The following is a 20,638-nucleotide window of genomic DNA, read 5'->3' on the forward strand; positions in this document are numbered from 1 at the left end:
ATTTTTGGGGACTAGAATTTAGAACGTGAAGAAGCGTTTTCATACTCGGTGTTTTTGACCTTTCAAATTCACCAGTGGTCCAGTACAAAAAAAATTTTTTGACCTTCGAGTAGGTCAAAATTTTATTGCACGTTTTTCCATTAAAACATTGTGCGTGTATATTGGCAACTTTGCTATAAAAAGTGGTTTTTGGGTTTTCTTTTGCTGAATAATAAATGGTGTCTCTTTGTTGTCTTTGAATTTGTCTCATGACTGTATAGAGGAAAAATTGCACTTGCAGAGTTAAATTAGCAATTGAGGTGTTCTTTTTCTTCTTTTCGTAGTCCGGATGAGTTAACCTAATAGCATTTATTTAGAAAATATTTTTAAAAAATTTTATAGAAAAGGAAAAAAAAAATATTTGACAACTTTTTATATTTTTCATAAAAATAATATTAAAATTTTTCTAAAATAATTTATTAATAATTGTCCTAAAGATATTTGTTAATAGGACTCTTTAAAGTTTATCATTTATACTAGATAAAGTACATTAGATATAGAGTTGGAAACTTTGAATACCGTGATTGTGTTGATTTTTTTTTTTTTTTTTTTTTGAATATGTGATGAAGCAGAGTAAATTTTGTTATTGTATATTGTAATTTAATTAATTAACCTTATGAATTATGAATCATAATTAGGTCAAATGTAAATTTTTTAGTATTTTTAGGAATAAGTCTTGTATTTGAATTCTTCCTCTTTATGGTTTATGGCTAATTATTCAATGTTCTAAAAGTACAAAAATATGTGTTTTGCTCTCTTACCTAATAAGTCTCATCAATTAAATTTATAGTATAATTCACTATTCATAAGAGAGGAGTAGCACACATTTATTGTGCTTCAAGAGCACAAAATTATTACATCTTACTTAAAATATGTGTAATCATTTTATCTCTAAGGGGTTACATTTGGTATGCATTAATTGTATTTTTACATAGAAAAAAAAATGTAAGTAAATTTTATTAATTATTAATGAATTAAATCGATTTGGAATACAACATCCAACTCATCTGATAGATCTTTTACCATCAATATCTGTAAATAAAATTGTATTTTAAGCAACGGCATGGGCAATGTGATTGCCCTCCCTTTTTTTTTTTTTTTTTTTTTGGCTGGGTAATTGTTTATTCGTGGGATTGAACCCCCGAGCTTGAGGTTACTTAAGGAACCGGGTACCACTTGGGCAACTAGGCCCGGTGGTGTGATTGCCCTCCCTTTTACACTATGAAAACTGCAACTCTTTAATGATGAGTTTAAGTGCTACATTCTTTCACATCAACATCATGTGTTAATAGGGGTGGCGGCACTTGTTGTTCAGGGGTTCAAATGAACCCCCCGACTTCAAAAAAAAAAAAACTATATATATATATATATAATTTTTTATTAGTTTATTTTATACTTAAAAATATTTTTGCATACATTGGCTGAAATCTTGCAGATCTTGGTCATAGATTAGTACAACCTAAAACTAAACAACAATTAGATATTTAATGTATTATTTATGTTAGTACGTAATTAAAGAAAAAAAAATAGTAACGTTAGCAATTGTTCAAATATTTAATTGGTTAAGTAGACACTTAGTTATAATATTTATGTATGGATGAATATGGATGTGTGGGTTAATAAATAATATAGTGTCAGTAGGTTGCATTTTGTCATTTTAGTTTAAAATATTTAAAAAATAATAATGACAACTGTATAAAAATAAATAAATTTTATACAAACTTAACAAAATAAAAAGGTCACACCTAGCCACATTTACAATAAATAATAAAAACTGATAATGAACTATCATGTAATGATTTAAAAATATGAAAATTTGTAGAAGTTGTAAAATTTCATATATTTGCATTTTTTTTAATGACTCAATATATTCAAGTTTTTTTTTTGTATTAAATTTTATTTAATTTAAAATTTTTAATGACCTCTCTAAAAAAAATCACGGTGCCGCTACCGTGGGTTAAATATGTTAAATATGGACAATACTTAGAAAGTGTGGATGCATTTTGTGCTATTACAATATTTAATATACATTTTTTAAATATAAATTCGATAGTTACAACTTTTATTATATAAAATATATCTATAATTTAAGGCAATCTTTCAAAAGAAAACCACAATATTCTTTTGGGAGAAAATAACTAGGATACATTGTATTTAAGCGGAAAAGAAGATACATTGTAGAGTCGAAAAACTTTTGAGATTATTCGTTTTCAAGACCATTGATATCCCACTATCATAGATTATATATTTTTGGACAGAGCATACAAATAACTCTTGGGTCTGTGAGATCTAAAACCAGTAGTTTACAGCTACAATTCTTTTCGCATTCAAAAGGTCACCAAGGTTAGTAGGTTACAAATTTAAATTTACAACTAGTCCTTAGAATGGACTGGCCCAAAAAGGTTATCAATTGACTCTTTCGTGCTAATTAACTACTACATTTATATATAGATAAAATGGAATTTCAACTTATGAAGTCTATAGTACAATAATTGCTTATATATAGATAAAATAGAATTTCAACTTTTGACGTTTACTGTATAATGTTTACTCTTATCATCAAGCTAAAATACCGATTGATTTTTGCTTCTATCATCAATCTAGAATTTCAACTAATGACGTCTACTATGATTATCATCACTTATGATGTCTATTATAAGATGATTGCTCTAGATTTCTTTTTTAACGATTATAAACTTTACTAGTTGAAAGTCTAAGACAAAGTGTATTCTTTACTAGAGTGGAATTAGTGACAACTCGATAAGTCAAATGAAAACAACACTTGATTGAAATGCTAACTGTGACATCGAGACCCAGATATGATTTTCATGGTGTGTTGAGGATTGGATTCTTTCCCGTGACCATTTCACCTGTAAATTTATATTAAGAGAGCCATCATCCGAATTAGCTGAACAATGTGGTTGTCATGCCTTTGCCTCCTTAGTCGTCACTATTAATGTGTAGCTTTAATTTGAACCATGCATTTTCATTATGTCAGCTAGTTGCTGTGCCTTTGCCACGTACTGTAGCTTAATTAGACCATTAAAAAAAAAAAAGATCATACAATGACAAAATCATTGACATTGTTTATGATTTTATCGATAGAATTGACTTTCAGATACAGTTATAGTTCATGAATATCTAAAATTGTTGAATTTAAGCTTTGTGGGGGCATAGTGACCCCCGCCCACATAATAAGCATAAAACTTTTACATTTTTTTGGCAATAATTAATTACTCGAGTCTCGTGGAAGTTTTTTGTATCAACCACATGTCATCATGTGATTCATAGTATCTTTTAACTTGTTATTGGCTGAAGTTAACTTCGGTTGGTCATCTTCTTAAAAATCTAATAATGCCAATTGTCCTTAGTTTCTAATTGAATGATACATTCAATTTTTAAAGGCAACTATACATATATATCAATGAAATTAAACTCTTATTATAAATTCTAATTAAAGGATAAATTTATTTTTGAAAGGTAACTATACATAAATGCCAATGAAATTAAATTTTTATTATAAATACTTTTTTATTTTGAGAAGGTTATTATAAATACTTTGAACTAGAAAAATTATTAATTTATTGACGAATTAGTCAAAACTATATACTATAAGATGAGTTATCTCTGGAAACACCTTTTTTTTTTTTTTTAATTATAAAAAATGGTATTTAGATCTCTTCAATAATTTGACTATTCCCTTAAGCATGTATTGTCACCTTCATCCCACACACAGCGGCTTATTACAAGGAAAAATCTCTTGGAAGTGGCCCCAAAGTATCTCTTGAAACACCTAGTTGCATTTCTTATACCAATTTACACAAGAATATTATATTACTAGTCTCATCACACGCGCTCCGACCGTGCAATAAGACTTTTTTTTTTTTTTGAGTTTAATATAATTTTTTAATTTTAATTTATATATTGTTAGTGAGATTACACTGGAATGGAATTTTAATAAACTAAAATTTATGATATAAAAAAGAATAAATTGTTGGATGTAGTTTGTGCTAATTTTTAGAGAAAAATGTATCAAATGTGCGTGAGAGATATTTAAATAGAGAGTTCTAATTTGTAGGAAAAAAGTTTCTCAGATAGTTTTTTTTTTTTTTAAATTTGTTGAATTACAATTTTAACCATATTTTTATTTTATTTTTAAGAATAAAGATTATCTAATTAGATTGTGGATATTTTTATATTTTTTGAAGTTACAATTAACTTTCTGAATCCTCTTACTATATAAAGATGAAATAACACATTTCATTACTGAATAAGATAGTAATAAACCCACTATTATACCTAATCAAGGAATTCAATTTCTACTAAGCCTAATTACTTTCTTTCCACCATGTAAAGATGGCTATAGGATAAGGATCTTTGGCCACAATATGTTTCTCAATCCTCGTATGAAAACACACCCATGTTTTTTTGCTCTCGAGTCTCTAGTTGGTGAACCATAAAAGCTTCAATATTAATATTCAGCCAAAATTCTGAATCATACATGAGGCTTCATTATTTCGCCGTATAAAGTCTTTGAACTTTGAAGCCGTGGCGCGCCAAAACCGAGATTGCTTCGTATTTTAAGTAACGTTCGAATTGTCAACGGTCCATAAATTTCCGCCACCTATATTTCACTGGTGAGGTGACAGTGACCTCATCCAATCCAATAAAATCTAGAACTCTAGTGCCACGTAACAGTTTCTTTCTTAAATTGCTCCAATTAAAATCATTTTCTTTTTTCTTTTTTTCAAAAAAAAAAATAAATAAATAAATAAACATTTTCGTTTTTTGCCAAGTTATCCAAAATTAGATTAATACCCACCAATGGTTAGCCGACATGAGTCCAAACCCCATTGTTAGAAAGCTTTTTTTTTTTTTTTTTTTTTTTTTTTTTTGAGAATCCAATTGTTACAAAGCTTGATGAGCCAAATTTGAGCATAAATAAATAATAGCCTAATTTAGTAATTCTTTCTCTCATCAAAACTTGATGTTGAAGTGTCATAGTCTTGACTGACATTTGGCGGTCTGTATGGGCCCCACAATATATTTTTTTTCTATTTTTTGAAGGAAACTTGATTTAAAATATTGTACTAGCTTACAGTGTTTCACAACTTGATTTGGATTTGCTAAATATTTTGATCTAGTTTGAGTATCCAAATCAAGCTAAAGAAAATGAAATGTGGGGGTTTTTTTTTTTTTTTTTGTGTGTGTGTGTTTCTTTTTGAAGACAAGCAAATAAGAAAATGAATGCGTTGGATACACTTGATTAAACACTCCAATTTCACAGAGAGAGAGAGAAATCTTCCCAAAATCAATTTTTTCACCACAAAAATATTGTAATGCAATATTTTATGTTATCTTAGTGGGTATTTTGTCAGCAATTAATCTGTTTGTTGTGAATTTTAAGTCGAGCCAAATGAGCTGATACAAGCATAACATACTCAATGCGTCACCAATATCCTTAGATTTTGAAGGAACAACACAAATTAGCTTTGGTGGGAAAGGAACCAAATTGTACAGATTATCTCACACAGATTTATTCATTGTATGTAGAATTGCTGCGGGTAGGTAAGAAAGTATTAAGTTCTTCACAGTAGCTTTTTTGAATATTTGAACCAAATCTTTCATCTTTCTAGAGAAGCTGACTAAGTGCAATGACCCAAGTTGCCTTAGTTATTAATTCTGGTATCTCATTCCTGTTATCCTTGATTTGATTTGTATTGAAATTTGAAATTGAAAATCGACATGCTAGAAAGAATTTTTAGTCATATCATATACTTGAAGTTCCACTTGCTAGCTGATTACTAATAATAAGTTATCAAGAAAAAAAAAAATAGTTACCTTAGTCTAAAACTGTAAACTGAAAATATTATTTCCAAAATGCTAATCAAAATTATTCAAGAAAAATGGCCTCTCAAGTCTCAAGAGTTTCAACTTTTTTCCTATATGTTCACTTACAATAATTTATACTGGTAGGTTTGATTTTAGTTCTTAAAACTGAAAATATTACTCCCAAAATACTAATAATAAAAAAAATTTAGCTTATTCAAGTTGCAATAGCTTATTCTGGTACTTGTATTTTGTATATTATATGGTGCTAGTAGAGTATGTACTACGTAGAGTGTAGACACAAGCACACGTAGCTATACATTAATCTCAACACAATTGCTCTCCCATGATAGAAAATTTATTTAGGCAAAAAAGCTTGTATATATATGTTTCTCAATAAATCCTAAGAATTGATTCTCGATTAGGGATGGCAATGGGGCGGGACGGGGCCGAAGGATGGGGTCTTCGTCCCCGTCCCGCATGGTTTTATCTTACCCCATTCCCGCCCTGCCCCGCCCCGCCCCGCCCCGCATGACGGGGAATACTTTCTCACCCCATCCCCGTCCCTTGGGGCCCCACGAAGCCCCGCCCCACCCCGTAACACTCTACTTTTTGTTAATTTACCCTACAACTAGTACAATTTTTTTAATGAAATCTATTTCATTAATAAAAATATACTTGAAATTACAACTAAATTTATCCCATCAAATCAAATCAATTTTTTAAAAAAATTGAATAATATATCCAAGTGTTTATCAAGACAATCATTAAAAAAAATAAATAAATAAAAATCTCATAGTATAACACAACAAAATAAAGGTAGAGAATCACATTGGGTAGAATAAAATATGCTAATATTAATATGTTTGTTTAAATAGTAGGGTTTTAGAGTATGAAAATTTTACAATTATAATTTTTAGTAACGCGGGGCGGGGTGGGGATGGGGAGGGGCGGGGCGGGTCTAAAAAGCCTAAACTCATCCTCATCCCGCCCCGTGGTGCGGGGCTAAAATCTTGCCCCATCCCTGCCCCACCGCCTTTGTGGGGCGGGGAAAACCTGCGCGGGACGAAGCGAGAAGGAACGGGTTAAGCAGGGCGGAGAAAAATTGTCATCCCTATTCTCGATAGTTATAAAATTATCTCTTGAAATTTCAAATATTCTCTGCCAATTTTATATTTATAGCTTACTTTTTTTTTATAACTAACTTTCTACTATTTAATTACTCCAATTTGTTATTCGACCAGCAAATAACAATAATTAATGTTCATTATTGCTGTTAGTTAGGCATAAAAAATGGTAAATGAAATACGTGTCAACCAATAGATACACATACATATGTAAGATACTATGATTGTACCATGTGACTCTCATCAATAATAATATAGTATAATATACGTACGCTAGATGCAAAATTCCGTGACACTTGGCTCCACGTACACCAAGGTTTTCTTAATTTCTAGCATTTGTAAAAGTTGTACCAAACTTTCTTTAATTAGAAGGTAGAAATCATTACAATATACAACAATGGAAGTCAAAGTTAGCACAAGGATATATATTATGAATATGTGACACTGTTTTATTAAATCTGCAGTATTACTCAATACTTTGTCCGCTTATATTATGAAGCACATGCAATTCCCATGCTATATAACACATGATTTCACTTATAAATAAATGAAATTATATGTTATTGCAATAAACAATTTAAGAAGCACGATTAAATAAGCTAAAAAAAAAATCAGAATTTAGGCAAGTGTAAACATGATGATACTCTTCCTAAAATTTTGTACGACTTTAGGACCTAATCAAACAAGTACTGCACCAAACCGTTGAACAAAATTCTCAAGCTGTATGTATTTTGAACGCAATCTGATAAAGTTATAATAGTAGTATTACATAAGCAAGAAAATTGGTAATGGGGAGCATATCTTAAAAATATATACAAAGAACATGTGTGGGTGGCTGGTCTTTATTGCTTTTTAAACTAACTTTGGAGCTTAATATGTCTGCTATTATCAGTCAAGTTCCCATGCCACCAAACAGAACTTTAAGCTAAAATATTATTAAAAAAAGCATTCAAATCTCTTTCGAAATAACATGATTACATCAAGGAAGAAGAATTTGTAATAGGGAACATGTTACAGCATGAGTATTAATTTGATTATTGCATTTGAATGTCACTTTGGGATTTGTCTATAGTGACCATCAAACATATTTAATTATGTGCAATTCAACAAAAATCTTCTGCAAAATATTTTTTTTTTGGTTGAGAGATTACGTGTGATTGACATGCATGTATAAATGTGGTACTAGAATTATTGGAAAAAAAGTTAATATAAAATCGGGCTAAACTAGGCAAGTGTCGATACAGCTGTTACTATATTGAGTAATTAGCTCTACTTTTAAGTCTTACCAAATTAATTAATAGTTATCATTGCTTGTAGTTGTAGATAACAAGATTAGAAAAGCCAAAAAAAAAAAGGGCTATTAGCTCATAAAGCAGTACCACAGATCATACATTTTGACTGTGACCTAAATCCAAGCTAGTTAATTATTGCTGTTCATCTAAGTAAAGTTTTCATCCAGTACTCCAATGCATTCGATAAAACTCGAGAGAAAAGCGTGGACATTTTTAAATTCGTGTTGTGTTGATGTCATATTTAGTACTACAGATAATACATTTTGACTGTGACTTAAATCCAAGCTAGTTAATTATTGTTGTTTATCTAAGTAAAGTTTCCATCTAGTACTCCAATGCATTAGATGAAACTCGAGAGGAACGCGAGGACATTTTTAAACTCACGTTGTGTTCATGTCATATTTAGTACTACATATCATATCTTTTGACTGTGACCTAAATCCAAGCTAGTTAATTATTGTTGTTTACTTAAGTAAAGTTTCCATCTAGTACTCCAATGCATTGGATGAAACTCAAAAGGAACGCGTGGACATTTTTAAACTCACGTTGTATTCATGTCATATTTAGTACTACAGATCATGCCTTTTGACTGTGACCTAACTTAATATGTCTACTAATTATCAGTCAAGTTCCCATGCCACCAAACAGAACTTTAAGCTAAAATATTATTAAAAAAAGCATTAAAATCTCTTTCGAAATAACATGATTACATCAAGGAAGAAGAATTTGTAATAGGGAACATGTTACAGCATGAGTATTAATTTGATTATTGCATTTGAATGTCACTTTGGGATTTGTCTATAGTGACCATCAAACATGTTTAATTATATGCAATTCAACAAAAATCTTCTGCAAAATATATTTTTTTTGTTGAGAGATTACGTGTGATTGACATGCATAGTATAAACGTGGTACTAGAATTATTGGAAAAAAAGTTGATATGAAATCGGGCTAAACTAGGCAAGTGTCGATACAGCCATTACTATATTGAGTAATTAGCTCTACTTTTAACTCTTACCAAATTAATTAATAGTTATCATTACTTGTAGTTGTAGATAACAAGATTAGAAAAACCAAAAAAACCATTGTGCACCCTTGTTAGGTGGTCACTTCACAAGTATATATATTTGTGAGGTGTGAGGGGCAAAAGCCGGGGTTCAAGTTTTCAGGAGGGAGCTTCACACACATATACTTAGATTAGGTTAGAATAGAAATTCTATCTTATATCAAAAAAAGAAACGCAAAAAAAAAAGGGGGCTATTAGCTACATAAAGCAATACCACAGATCATACCTTTTGACTGTGACCTAAATCCAAGCTAGTTAATTATTGTTGTTCACCTAAGTAAAGTTTCCATCTAGTACTCCAATGCATTGAATGAAACTCGAGAGGAACGCGTGGACTTTTTTAAATTCATGTTGTGTTCATGTCATATTTAGTACCACAGATCATATTTTTTTACTGTGACCTAAATCCAAGCTAGTTAATTATTGTTGTTTACCTAAATAAAGTTTCCATCTAATACTCCAATGCATTAGATGAAACTCGAGAGGAACGCGTGGACATTTTTAAACTCACGTTGTGTTCATGTCATATTTAGTACTACAGATCATACCTTTTGACTGTGACTTAAATCCAAGCTAGTTAATTATTGTTTTTTACCTAAGTAAAGTTTCCATCTAGTACTCCAATGCATTGGATGAAACTCGAGAGGAACGCGTGAACATTTTTAAACTCACGTTGTGTTCATGTCATATTTAGTACTACAGATCATACCTTTTGACTGTGACCTAAATCCAAGCTAGTTAATTATTGTTGTTCACCTAAGTAAAGTTTCCATCTAGTACTCCAATGCATTGGAAGAAACTCAAGAGGAACACGTGGACATTTTTAAACTCATGTTTTGTTCATGTCATATTTAGTGCACAACGATGCACTGCACAGCATGCCAAACTCTTTGTAAGTTGAAGTTACTTTTAAAATGAAGTTGTCCCAAATGGAAACGGAAAACGCAAAAAAAAGATCCCAAACTACAGCTATGAAGATTAATGTTGACTCTAATTTAAGAAACATCTGTTCAAATCAATTTTGGTCGCCTTCGAATAGTGAGGTGTCTTGAACAAAAACATGTTTTCTTTATATAGTGATCTTGACCAAGAAGCTTGCAGTGACAACAGTATTCATACTAGACATACTAGCTTTTATGGAAAAGCTCATGTACTTTGCTTGAGACACGCAACTTTGAACAATAGGTTGGCAAAGTTATGTTATGTCTTTAGAAGAGTAATAGCTTTTTAAGAAGAATGCACTTCAATGATTGGAAAATAATGTTCATTTGGACTAAATGGTATCAACCACATATCTTTGCTGCAAAAAATCTCTTCTCTAGTAGAAAATATTTTTACTGTGAAATCAGCCCAACACAATTCTTATTTCGTTGAATTAAAACATATCTGTTTGTCCCATTTCTACTTTCTTCTTTCCTGAAACCTATACAAACACAAACTAGAAATGGAAAAATATAAATTGGAATTATAAGGCATTAGAAATGAAAGACATTCTCCATATTTCCACATCCGCTTTTTCTTGTCTCAACAATGGACAATGATGTTCTAATGTTAGTCATATCATATAAAAGAGAAAAAGCTTTCCAACTATTGTGCTATTATTGGGGGGTGTGGAAAAAAGATCAAAGTCACATCAGAAATTCTAGAATTTCCAAAATAGTAAAAGAGCAATTGATACACCTTTACTATTCAGCAAAAAAAAAAAAAAAAAAAAAAACGCAAAAAAAATTGATACACCTTCACTAGTGCTGTACACTTGGCCTTTCATAGCAGTGCCACTAAGCAACTGGACCAAGCAAAAGGATATGGGTGTAGACAATTGATGGGGTTCTCATACTCTCATAGGCCCTAGCCAGCAAAATCATGCATTTCTACCCAATGTTAGTGCTGTACACACGGCAAACTTTTGTGTATGCATTTGGATTTTGGACCATATATAGTACAGAACTTTATTTTCATTGATTTTTTTTGGGTCAACATTGGATCATATTGTTTCAATAGTAAGTTGTGTAAAATAATTTTTGTATTTAGAAAATGAGAGGTTTGATGGTGAAAATAAGTTAAAATTTAATCTTAAATAGTCAAGACATTATATTTGATATAACTTTATGTTGAATTGAGACTATTTCATTCTAGCTCCAAATTACTTTGTGATGTAAATTAGGTTGAACCCAATTGATTTGGTCTATCAATTAATTAATTTGACCATTTAAGTGTCTATTTGGTACAGCTTATTTTTCAAATTTTTGAAAATGAGCTGTTTAAAAAAAATTTACTTAGAAAAAAAGAAGTAAAACCTATAAAAAAAATTATAAAATTAAAGTAGGGATTGGAAACATGTTACCAAACAGACACTTGTTAACATGATTGTCTACCTATGAAATTGACAATCAGGCATATTGCTAGAAATTTGCTATACACGTTTGTCTACCGGTTCTATCATTTTATAGCACTTGTAGGAAATTTTAACAAAAGTGAATAAGTTATGCAAAAAGTTTTAAAGATTAAAGAAAAGAGGGAGACTACAATTTATCCATGTGGTATTGCCCTATTGTGTTGTATTTGTAGTGATTGATTTTTATTTTTTACTAAAAGTTGTGATGATAAAGCAAAAGCATCAGTGGGTGAGTTGTATTTGGAATATTATGCAAAATTAATTCATTTGAATAGAACTTTAACAATTTCATTTTAATCTAAACCTTTAAGGATCAAATATAGAAATTAATTTTTTTTTTTTTTTTATAAATAAATTGTAATAGGACCAAATCTCATTGGGTAAATTGTGATTAAAAAGAAAAATAAATAAACCATTTTCGAAATCATAAGTGCCATTTTATAAATGAAATTATTTTACACATCCTACACTAACATCCAAAATATGAAGGTTTAAAAAAAGAGACATGAAAATAAAAGATACATCCTGCAAACAAGACTATAAAATAAACAAAGTTGCTTATGAACAATTTACGATTAGTTAATTAAGGAAAAAGCTTATTTATATACGTTTATTTAACAAACAAGTCAATCACATATATAATAATATGATTGTGAACAATCTTGTGGTCTAATGCTCAATTTAAGAATATAGAATATTGTATAGAATAACGCGCACGCGCACACACACATATATAGATTCTATACTAGATTGTGTAAATTTGTAAATAAGTTTATGAGATGTCAAACTATAATTAGTATTTTATTAATAATATAAATTTTCATTTTCATAATTATATATAAATTTTAACAAAACAATATCTGTGAATCTAAATTTCATAAACAAACACCATTTTATCTAATTAAATCAACTAATATAATTTCAACTAAAATTTAGTTATTAATTATTACTATAGATTTTTGGAGGAGTAATACATTTTATCTATGTTGTTTATTATATTTGGAAAAACAATAAATTAATTAAGTAGCTTCTAAACAAGTTCAAGCTTGTTCAAATCAAACTTAAATATATAGTCCAACTTAGTGATGAACTCAAATTGACTAATGTTTGAAATAAAATTGAATGAATAAATCTTGAAACTTTAATACTTCGACTTGAAACTAATAAAATCGCCCTCCTCCTGTTGTTGAAACTAATAAAATAAAACTTGGCTCGGTTGATTTATAGCCCTTCTTGTAAAACATCTTTTAGCTTTACTTATTGCAATTGTATTTGTATCATGTGTCTCTGCCTCACTAGGCCCTTTCGGCCCAAAGAGTAAAACTGCTTGAGGCCTAAACTCTAATCTTCTTCTCCAAAGTCCATAATTCCTAACCATAACGGCTCTGATCCATAGCCATTCCCCAATCCCAATCTCTTTTACTTGTTTTTGAGCCTTTTGCTCTAAAAAAATGGAATTGTTATTGAAGATATGCATATTTTAGGATTTGGATCCATGCAATAGCCTTACTAATTACCACTGAACTGGATCCAAATCCCATACTTTCAGTTACTATTAATGAATCTCATACTATGAATTTCAAAAACACTTCCATTTTCATTCCAGTTCTACTTCACGCTGGTTCTGAGTTCTGACTCAGTCACATGGGCTGGAGACTAACTATCATATGACCCTTTTCAAGCTTTGTGGCAGCCTTTTGTGTCCATTTATGGTTTCAACTGCTACAAATTTGGTCTGAACTAGTCCTATCCATTGAAAACAATCTCAAAAAGTACCTAATCCCCCTCACAATTTTCTCACCCTTTTATTCTTTGACAATCATTACCAACGACTGCATAAGCCACTAAGACTTGTGTATATCATGAATAATTGAAGGCAAATGTTATCAAACACCATAAGGTGTGTTAAGGTTAAAATAATGTGAGTCCCACATAATAAAAAAAATTTGAGTAAATAGGAGAAATGGTATAAAACTAACCCAAAAGTGTATAAAGTTGACAAAACACTGACATAAAGACAATATCTGACACAAAGTTTGGTGTTAATGGGCACCTTACTGTGCCCGTTAACACAACCCCTAATTGAATACCACTAACATTTACCATCTTATTGCATTTTCCATTTTGTTCCTTGTAAAGAAGTGATCTTGATGCATAGAAGCAAGGAATTTGATAATTCTTAACTACACTCAAACAAGATAATTCAAACACAATGCAAATAAAATATTGCAGCATTATGTGTAACTGATTTCCAACTTAAGTAAGTATAAAACCTACAATGGTAATGTTCAAATGTTGCAACTTAAGTAAGTTTTTTGAATCATGTCAATGTTCGAATGTTGCACACATAATAAAGCATCATAACATGGAAATAACATCAGAAGCAACCCTATGATCATTACCCAAACTGTAATACCTTCTCAATGTTCACTGGGACATGACACAAGAAACAAACAACAAAATAAGCTAGATGGCTAATATGTTACCACATGATGTGGCAGGTCATTCATAATAGTAACAGGTAGCAAATAGTTAAGAAGCACATAACAGGGAGGGATTAATGTCTTACAAAACCCAATATGAGAGTTTTTGAGTCAACCTAAACTAAATACTTACACAATATATACAAAAAAGAGCAAGTTTATTTATCAGGCTAATGAACTGGGTGGGGCTTGAGTCGTAGGCAAGGCAGCAAGTGACAACCTGCAAAATGTAACAACAAATTAACTTTCAATTATGTCAATAAACACCTATACAAGAACAGCACTATGCTTATATAGCTTTATGCTGCAGGAAGGTATGAAACGGGGAGAGAGAGAAATATGCCTGCCAGCTTCGATGATATCCAGCACACGCCTAGAAGAATGGAGAAAGAGTTAGTGAAGAAAGCTTTTAAAATAAGTAGGATTTTGCTAACTTTTGCGGAACAAGAATTGATATGCAAGATAAACCTTTTTTTTTTAATGCAAATATCTTATTTATGACCTTCTAAATGATCATCCAAAGTACCAAGACATGTTAGTCTAACGGAACCATAGAACATGAAAATATCTTTTTTTTCCTTACTAAGATGCAAAGAGCTTAAATTAGCTTTATGGCTAATCAACAACAGCATGATGTGGAAATTATTACTAGCAACAAGAAAGTTACAGAGATCCAATTAAGGTGTTTAACCATAAAGCAACTTAATGAAATTTACCAAATACCCAATATACATATATATATATATATATATATAGAGAGAGAGAGAGAGAGAGAGAATACATATTAAAAAGAGACAGCCAGAAAGCACAGCCAATATAAATAGAGAGACTAAAACTTACTGAGCGTCATACTGCAATTTCTTATCAGCTTCTTTCTGATTTTTTTGGCGCTTCTTTGAGGAACTTGGACCCACAACTGAAGGATCTGGTAAATCAGCAAGCACAAATCCACTTTGTAAATTGACTGCTTGAGATGAGGGTTGTGCGCTGATCAATTGAGTTGATGGTTCAGGTGGTGGTACTTTGAGTTCAGTGCGAACTTGTGTTCTTGAGAAAGCCCTTGGAATTGCAACTTCCATGGCCCGTATGCTAGGACCTTGGGGTACAGCACTGATATTGGCATGGCTTCTATCCTTGACTTTATGCAATGCAGCATAGAGTTTGTCTTTAGACTTAATAATTTCAGAAAGAATTATTCCTGATCCAGACTTACCTGCATTATATCTTCAATTAGTTACTCATGCCAAGAATTTTGTGACTCAACTAATATCTCCTGGTGCTTCCAACGAAGACATCTAGAATTCAAATTGCCCTATCCATAGCTATCAATTAAAAAAAAAAAAAAAAAAAATTGCTATTCACACTAAGTTTAGAACACACATGGCATAAATAGATTTAAAACAACTTCATAATAATCATAGAGCAAAAATACCCAAATGGGAGAGAATGACAGCGCGTGCTGCCAATTGTTCAGCTTCCTTCTTGTTTCTACCAGGTTCACCATTATAACATACACCATTGAAAACCAAAGAAGATATGAAAACTGGAGGCAACCCTTCTGTTTGAATAGTATTGTAAATAGGCTTTTGCAGATTCATCTTGACAGCAAACTCGTTAAGGATAGACTTGCAAAATACCGTATTCTGGAAAATAACCACAAAAAGTTTAATTCAAATGAAAAAAAGAAAAGAAAAGAAAAAAAGATATTGGTCAATCTTTGAGGCAATAAGAGAAGATCTAATTTGTCAAACATACATAAATGAATGAACCTAATTCTCAGTAAACTGAGCCTAAATAATATTTATAAGCCCATTAACATTACACTTCATATCTGCATTCATCATTCATAATTGCTTGCATTCACATACCTAAAAAGTAAAGTGCAAGTTTCATAATTAGATGAGCTACAAATATAAAGTATTGTATTGACATTATTTCAACCCCTACCAGTCTTCTTACAATGAAACACATAAATCTCAATGCCTTGGGAAACAGCATTGTACCTAAGAGAAAATATATAAATCACTTGATAAGTGAAGTCTAAATTGGGAAAAAAAATCCGTTTTCTCCAACAATAACACACTTGCCGGCTTGTCATTTAGAAACTAACTAGCTTATCAATAACCATATAAACATTAACATATAGTAACAAAGTAATTATCTAAGATGTCAAAGCAAAATAACATGCACATGGTTGTACCTTCAATATAGCAATGCAACCACAACAGAAGACTTCATATTTTTTATAAGTATCTTTAAGCCTTATGATCTAACTTGAATATTTATTATCCATATTGAATTACTGATACTCAAAATTAATCCACCTAGGAAAGATGCAACCTACATATTTACGTTCTAAAAGTTCACCAAAACTTTATTGTAATAGAATATTCCACACTTATATGCATCTTTCAACCTCACAATTTAGTCTTCTTTCAACCTCCAAAAAGATAATCTCCCAACCTTTGAAAAAAAATTACAAGTTTCACCTTCCAAAGTTCTAAATTTACAAATTACAATCATGATGTAACAAACCTCACAAACGAGCGGAGTCAGTGGACATCTTTCATCCTTTATCTTCTTTGATATGTGCTCCAGTGCAAGTTTGGAAACGTCTTGTTCGGCTATTTTTCGCTGTAAAAAAGTGTTTGGAGAGGTATAAATCTGTCCATCCACTACCACCGTTGACCTAAACTTAGGTGCATGCTGTGATCCTTCATTTACAGTTTTATACATTGGCAACTGAATGGCCGACCTTTGCGCGTATTCCTGTAGACGGTTCTTGTACATCAACTGTTCTGGAAGGCCTAAACAAATTCCATCCACAAAAGTTTCAAAGAATACTTCTCTACAACAACTAGCAAAAGAGATTCAAGCAAAATGTTGCTCATCTTATATTTTATATATAAACATGAAGCCACATACATGTAACCATGACAAACAAATGGATTAAACACGAATCAACAATGAGAAAGCACTTTGCAATATTAAAGGGTAATTTCTAAAGTAACACACATTGCTTAATTACAATCACAGTAGAAGTGAACTAGCCGACAATTCAAACAACAACATCATCATCCTGTACATGAAAAATAAAAGTATCAACAATTTAGACCCTATTTGAGCAAGTACCTTAAAACCCTACAAAGAACATTTTATTGTGTGCACTTAACTAAGTTGATCCGTCGTATGATGTGGGTTAGTTTGTTGACACTTATTTGCTACAAATGCCTAGCAAAAAGCAAATATATAAAGCTAAAGCCCATAGAAAACCCAATTAGAATCTTAATTGGATTCTCATTTTTGTGCTACATGCCTCATATAAGTTTTTAAATTTTTGTGCTTGCATTAACACCTAACACAGAAGCCAAGAAGACCACAATATTAAGGTTCATTAGCCTAAGCAAGAACATCTCACCTATAAACTTCTATGGTGGACTCAATAGATGTGTTTCACTTTCTAAAAGTCATAAGACATCTAATATTTCCAATTTTTTCATAATAAGGCAGAGAGAGAGAGAGAGAGAGAGAGAGAGAGATCTATTTGTGCAATAAACCAAAAAATTATGCGAGAGAGACGTGAAAATCAATCTATTTAACTTTAGTGGCGACCGTGGGTAACAGAACTTCAGAAAAAGGGCATCATCACCCTTCCCCCTCTTTCACGTTCAAGGTTTTTTCTTTTCTTACCCATTCTAAATTTTGTTTTAATACATCACCACCATCAAGTTGCCACATAAGAGATGACATCTCCTAGAAACACACTACTGGTAAGAAAACAATAACTCATTAATAATATTATATTAATTGCTTCTTCATAATGTTTTGAAGTGACTCCCCATGCTGGATTTCTTGATCACCCACACAGAGGTTCAGCAATCGTTGCTGTTTTTGAAATTATGTGCATTCACAGATCTTGATGTTTTATGGTATGGACTAAGGAGCTTATGTATGTGGGTGCATCTGCTGCAAAAGTGTGAATGTGTGTCTATATATATACACACAGACATACTTTTGCAGCAGATGACAAGTAGAAGAATTATCCACTCTAAAATGCCTACATGAGAAGGAACTTCAAAGGCTTTACAGCAATGGATCAATTTATCCTCCAAAGAATAAATTTTAGAATGCTTCTTTCCATTAGCAATGACATTATTTCCAAATTAGTAAGTTATGAATCAATCATTAAATTTTCATGAGCCACACCAGCCTGCTTCTCCACAATTGTGTGTATACCATAGTGACTTTGTATTAATTTATTTATGAATTGTATACCTCAGTGACTTAATTTGTCTTAAGTTATTAAAATTGTAAATCATGCAAGTACCAGTCAAGCATCCAGTTTGTGGATTTTTGGATATGAAGATACCATATGGCCATATCAAATTGGCATGCTCAATAACCTGCGTGTGGTATTGTTTTCACCACTTCATGCTACCTGATTTTTGTCTTAACAATTTATTTATGAGAGAATTTTCATGTTAGCAAATATCCCAAGTTGTTTTTGATAACTGCATATAAGAAGTATGCTTTCTTCTAACATATTACAGCTTTAAACCATTTGTATTATTCTTGGCACCAATAAGTTATAAGTTCCCTAAACCAAAGTCAAACACTAAAGAACTTCTAAAGGATATATAGAAAGGGCAGAGAAAGATTGGGTTGAGGTCCGAATTATAGCAGGACAATCCATGGGAGTCCAATCTCGGGTTCATACCCGAACTAAATTGTGTATATAAATATACTTGAAGGTGAGAGTATTTGGCATCCCAAACTCATCTCCAATGGCCGTATTGTCTATACAAACTAACAATGAAGCTCTCAACTATATAAACAAAAAACATCACAATTCCTATTGAACATTTAAACTAAAGCTCTATCATTCAGTGAGAGCTCTCATCCTCACAGCATTTAAAAAATAGAAAGGTTTTTGTTATTATACTAAAGTTGAAGCACAAATTAAATCCAAATTATTATTATTTTTGAGAATCAAAAACTAAATTAGTTAATTGTTGTATAATGTGTCTAATTTAATTTATTTAATTTTGGTGTCAAAAGATCAATTTATAATACTCAGTGCAAAAGCCAAGAAAATTACCACACTCACTTTAGATAAGATACCAATCACTATTGTTGAGCGTTTCCGTGCGAAATCACCGGTTACAAGCTAGTTTTACATAAAGATCCCATCCCAAGTTTTCGTTTTTCTTTTTTCTTTCTAAATTCACAGAGTCCACCAAATTGCAAAGCTTAATAAACAAGAACCATTTCCACTATAAAAACAGGAAAGCACCCTTATTTATTATTTTGACATGGAGACCCTTTGGCTGCTCAGTAAATATATGAAACTAAAAAATTCTAAAATTCGTTTAGAGCAGAGAGAACCAGACTAAAAAAAATGTAAAACCTTAGATCTTTAAGTACCAAGGACTATTTATCAAAACCCAAAAGGGAAAATGTATGAAATACATAAATAAAATCCAAAAAAGTTTATATTTACTTGAAGAAGAGACCCTTTGGTTGCTCACAATAATCATGAAACCAAAAAATTCTAAATTTTGTTTAAAAACTCAGCTTTAATGAAAACCCAAAAAGGAAAATGTATCAAAACCGTCAGAGAACAAGCAAAAAAAGCTTTAAAATCTAAGATTTTTAAGTAGCAAGGACTAATTATCAAAACCCACAAAGGAAAATGAATGAAATACATAAATAAAACCAAAAAAGAAGCTCATACTCACGTGAAGAAGAGGATGGCGCTGCAGAAGTAGAGGGACGCTGCTGAGGCTGAAGTGGAGCTGAAAGCTGAGGCTCAGGCTCAAGCCTAGGCTGAGGAAAATCATCTGGGCGCATTTCCGCCATTTTTTAATCTCACGCACAGCAAACTCTAACAGTGAGAGAGAGAGAGAGAACTGTGACTGTGTTTTCAAAAAGATGAGCGCAAAATAGAGAGAAATGATGGAAACGGAGCACAAATGCCTTTTTAGCGTAGAACCGTGTGTGTGTGTGTGTGTTTTTATAAACTAAAGCGTGGCAATGAATTTAACTAAGGCCACATAAAACAAGGGTCTGTCTAATAAATTTCATAATTAAAATTCAAACAGCAAAAGAGGATTTGAATGTAATTTAATTTTCTGCTAGTCAATTGTAGTGGGAGTGGCAGTGGTTTAAGTAATGGGAGGGGTAGCAAAATTGCGGGTGAAGATTCAAAGGCCGAGAGTCCAGTGGATGATGGAAGCTTCGATGGCAAGGATAAGTCAGGTGACAAGAAATGGTTTAATCTTAACCTGGAAGGACCTGATAAAAAGCTTGCTTGAGAAGTTGTTTGGGTTATTGGCCCGATTGATACAAGTTTAAGAACGTGTTTTTAATTTTTAAATAATATTATATATATTTTTACACTTTTTTTT

At 31.4% G+C, this 20,638-nt stretch overlaps 1 protein-coding gene across 1 annotated transcript; it reads right to left on the reverse strand.

Moving 5' to 3' along the window:
- Positions 1-14,120: 14,120 nt before the first annotated feature.
- LOC126706194 (double-stranded RNA-binding protein 4-like) lies at positions 14,121-20,245 on the reverse strand. The gene is made up of 6 exons (XM_050405524.1): positions 19,970-20,245; positions 16,767-17,038; positions 15,664-15,874; positions 15,072-15,444; positions 14,575-14,604; positions 14,121-14,451 (listed from the first exon to the last, which is right to left on the reverse strand). The coding sequence occupies exons 1-6, from the start codon at positions 20,088-20,090 to the stop codon at positions 14,397-14,399; spliced, it is 1,062 nt and encodes a 353-aa protein (XP_050261481.1). The 5' UTR covers positions 20,091-20,245; the 3' UTR covers positions 14,121-14,396.
- Between the last annotated feature and the right edge of the window lie 393 nt (positions 20,246-20,638).

The sequence above is a fragment of the Quercus robur genome, chromosome 11 (assembly GCF_932294415.1).
Source record: "Quercus robur chromosome 11, dhQueRobu3.1, whole genome shotgun sequence".
Classification (NCBI taxonomy): Eukaryota; Viridiplantae; Streptophyta; class Magnoliopsida; order Fagales; family Fagaceae; genus Quercus; species Quercus robur.

Excerpts from the sequence above, each read along its gene's own strand:
- LOC126706194 (XM_050405524.1), bottom strand. The coding sequence starts at position 20,090 with ATGGCGGAAATGCGCCCAGATGATTTTCCTCAGCCTAGGCTTGAGCCT. Across the intron at positions 15,445-15,663 it reads TGTCATTCTCTCCCATTTGG|GTAAGTCTGGATCAGGAATA; the intron begins GTATTTTTGCTC and ends GATATAATGCAG. Across the intron at positions 14,605-15,071 it reads AAATTGCAGTATGACGCTCA|GCGTGTGCTGGATATCATCG; the intron begins GTAAGTTTTAGT and ends CCATTCTTCTAG.